Source organism: Rhinopithecus bieti, unplaced genomic scaffold (assembly GCF_001698545.2).
Source record: "Rhinopithecus bieti isolate Rb0 unplaced genomic scaffold, ASM169854v2 scaffold_17066, whole genome shotgun sequence".
In the NCBI taxonomy this organism is placed as follows: Eukaryota; Metazoa; Chordata; class Mammalia; order Primates; family Cercopithecidae; genus Rhinopithecus; species Rhinopithecus bieti.
The window spans coordinates 1-2196 of NW_016808621.1; the positions used below are offsets into that span (position 1 = coordinate 1).

Here is a 2196-nt window from a genome sequence, read left to right on the forward strand (position 1 = left end):
TCCGGGTTGTGTGAGATATTTTGAGTTGAAGAATCTGTTTGACCAATAAAGAAGTTGAACTTTACAGATTAAAGTGGTAGCTTTGGGGACAGAGGATATGGGGGTTGCATTGCAGGAGTCAGCGTGGAGCAGTGTGCTTGTCACACAGTCTGGATCTTGTGGTGAATGGCCTATGGGAGGGAGAGAGCGAAGGGAGCTTGCTAGAGCAGAGGTAGAGATGAGTTCTTTGAGAAGGAGCGGGCGTTTGTGATTGTGTAGGGGGCTGCCCATAGTGGACATCCTGGTGGGATTTCCTCCGTCCTTACCATCCTTTCTCTTCTCTCTCCAGGGTAACAAGATGCTGAACTACAGTGCTCCCAGTGCAGGGGGTTGCCTGCTGGACAGAAAGGCAGTGGGCACCCCTGCTGGTGGGGGCTTCCCTCGGAGGCACTCAGTCACCCTGCCCAGCTCCAAGTTCCACCAGAACCAGCTCCTCAGCAGCCTCAAGGGTGAGCCAGCCCCAGCTCTGAGCTCGCGAGACAGCCGCTTCCGAGACCGCTCCTTCTCGGAAGGGGGCGAGCGGCTGCTGCCTACCCAGAAGCAGCCCGGGAGTGGCCAGGTCAACTCCAGCCGCTACAAGACGGAGCTGTGCCGCCCCTTTGAGGAAAACGGTGCCTGTAAGTACGGGGACAAGTGCCAGTTCGCACACGGCATCCACGAGCTCCGCAGCCTGACCCGCCACCCCAAGTACAAGACGGAGCTGTGCCGCACCTTCCACACCATCGGCTTTTGCCCCTACGGGCCCCGCTGTCACTTCATCCACAACGCCGAAGAGCGCCGTGCCCTGGCCGGGGCCCGGGACCTCTCCGCTGACCGTCCCCGCCTCCAGCATAGCTTTAGCTTTGCTGGGTTTCCCAGTGCCGCTGCCACCGCCGCTGCCACCGGGCTGCTGGACAGCCCCACGTCCATCACCCCACCCCCTATTCTGAGCGCCGATGACCTCCTGGGCTCACCTACCCTGCCCGATGGCACCAATAACCCTTTTGCCTTCTCCAGCCAGGAGCTGGCAAGCCTCTTTGCCCCTAGCATGGGGCTGCCCGGGGGTGGCTCCCCAACCACCTTCCTCTTCCGGCCAATGTCCGAGTCCCCTCACATGTTTGACTCTCCCCCCAGCCCTCAGGATTCTCTCTCGGACCAGGAGGGCTACCTGAGCAGCTCCAGCAGCAGCCACAGTGGCTCAGACTCCCCGACCTTGGACAACTCAAGACGCCTGCCCATCTTCAGCAGACTTTCCATCTCAGATGACTAAGCCAGGGTAGGGAGGGACCTCCTGCCTATATCAGCCCCTTCCCTGCACCCACATCCCATACCCTCTTCTCCCTACCCATCCAATTCCCCACAGGCCCTACATTCACAAGGTTAAGCTTAACCCTTTCCTCCAACACCTCAGAATGCCCCCTCCCTCTCCCCCTCATAACCCCACCTAACATAAGGACAAGTCAATTTGTCAGTAGCTTCTTCTGGCTTGAAACCCCCTCCATGGATTTTAGCCCACTTACCATGCATAACAGACAAGTCCCATATTTTGTCAGTAGATGCCTTTTTTTTTCCCCCTCGGCTTAAGCCTTAAGTGCCAAATCACAAGAGAAAAAGCAGTAACAGTTTACAGAAGCAACTTAGTGCCTTGTAATCTAACTTTGTCACTGTGACTACATTACCTCTTCAGCGCCAGAGGGCACCCGTGGGCCTCCCGGAGCCTCTGCCCATGGGGGGGTGGAGACCCGGAACCAGCAGCCCCCTCCACTGGCGACACAACTGCACCTTCCCTCATTTCAGTCTCCCGCACACTTATTCCTCCCCTTTTCCCGGCGGCACCTCTCCACCTGTCCCCTCTCCCCGGCCCCTTGGAAGAGTTGTTGCCAGACTAGGGTTTTGGGGGAAATCTGTCTTGACATTCAAAACCTTTTTCTTCCCGATCTGAATCCCTGTTGACTAATCTTGCCTGGGTTTGTGTAGGTCTGCAGGAAGGAAGGCTGAAAAAGCGGATGAAGATTTTGACTTAAGTGGAACTTTGTGATTTAATTTTTTCTTTTTTTTAAGTGGGGAGGAAGGGGAAGCTAGATGGACTAGGAGAGACTTGATTTTGGTGCTAAAGTTCCCCAGTTCATATGTGACATCTTTTTAAAAAAAATAACAAAAAAAAAAATGAGAGAAAAG

At 55.3% G+C, this 2196-nt stretch overlaps 1 protein-coding gene across 1 annotated transcript; it reads left to right on the forward strand.

The window, feature by feature from the left end:
• Window positions 1-6: 6 nt before the first annotated feature.
• On the forward strand, window positions 7-2196 carry ZFP36L1 (ZFP36 like 1 zinc finger CCCH-type). Its single transcript, XM_017886944.1, has one exon. It carries the CDS (start codon window positions 338-340, stop codon window positions 1286-1288), a length of 951 nt encoding a protein of 316 aa, XP_017742433.1. The 5' UTR covers window positions 7-337; the 3' UTR covers window positions 1289-2196.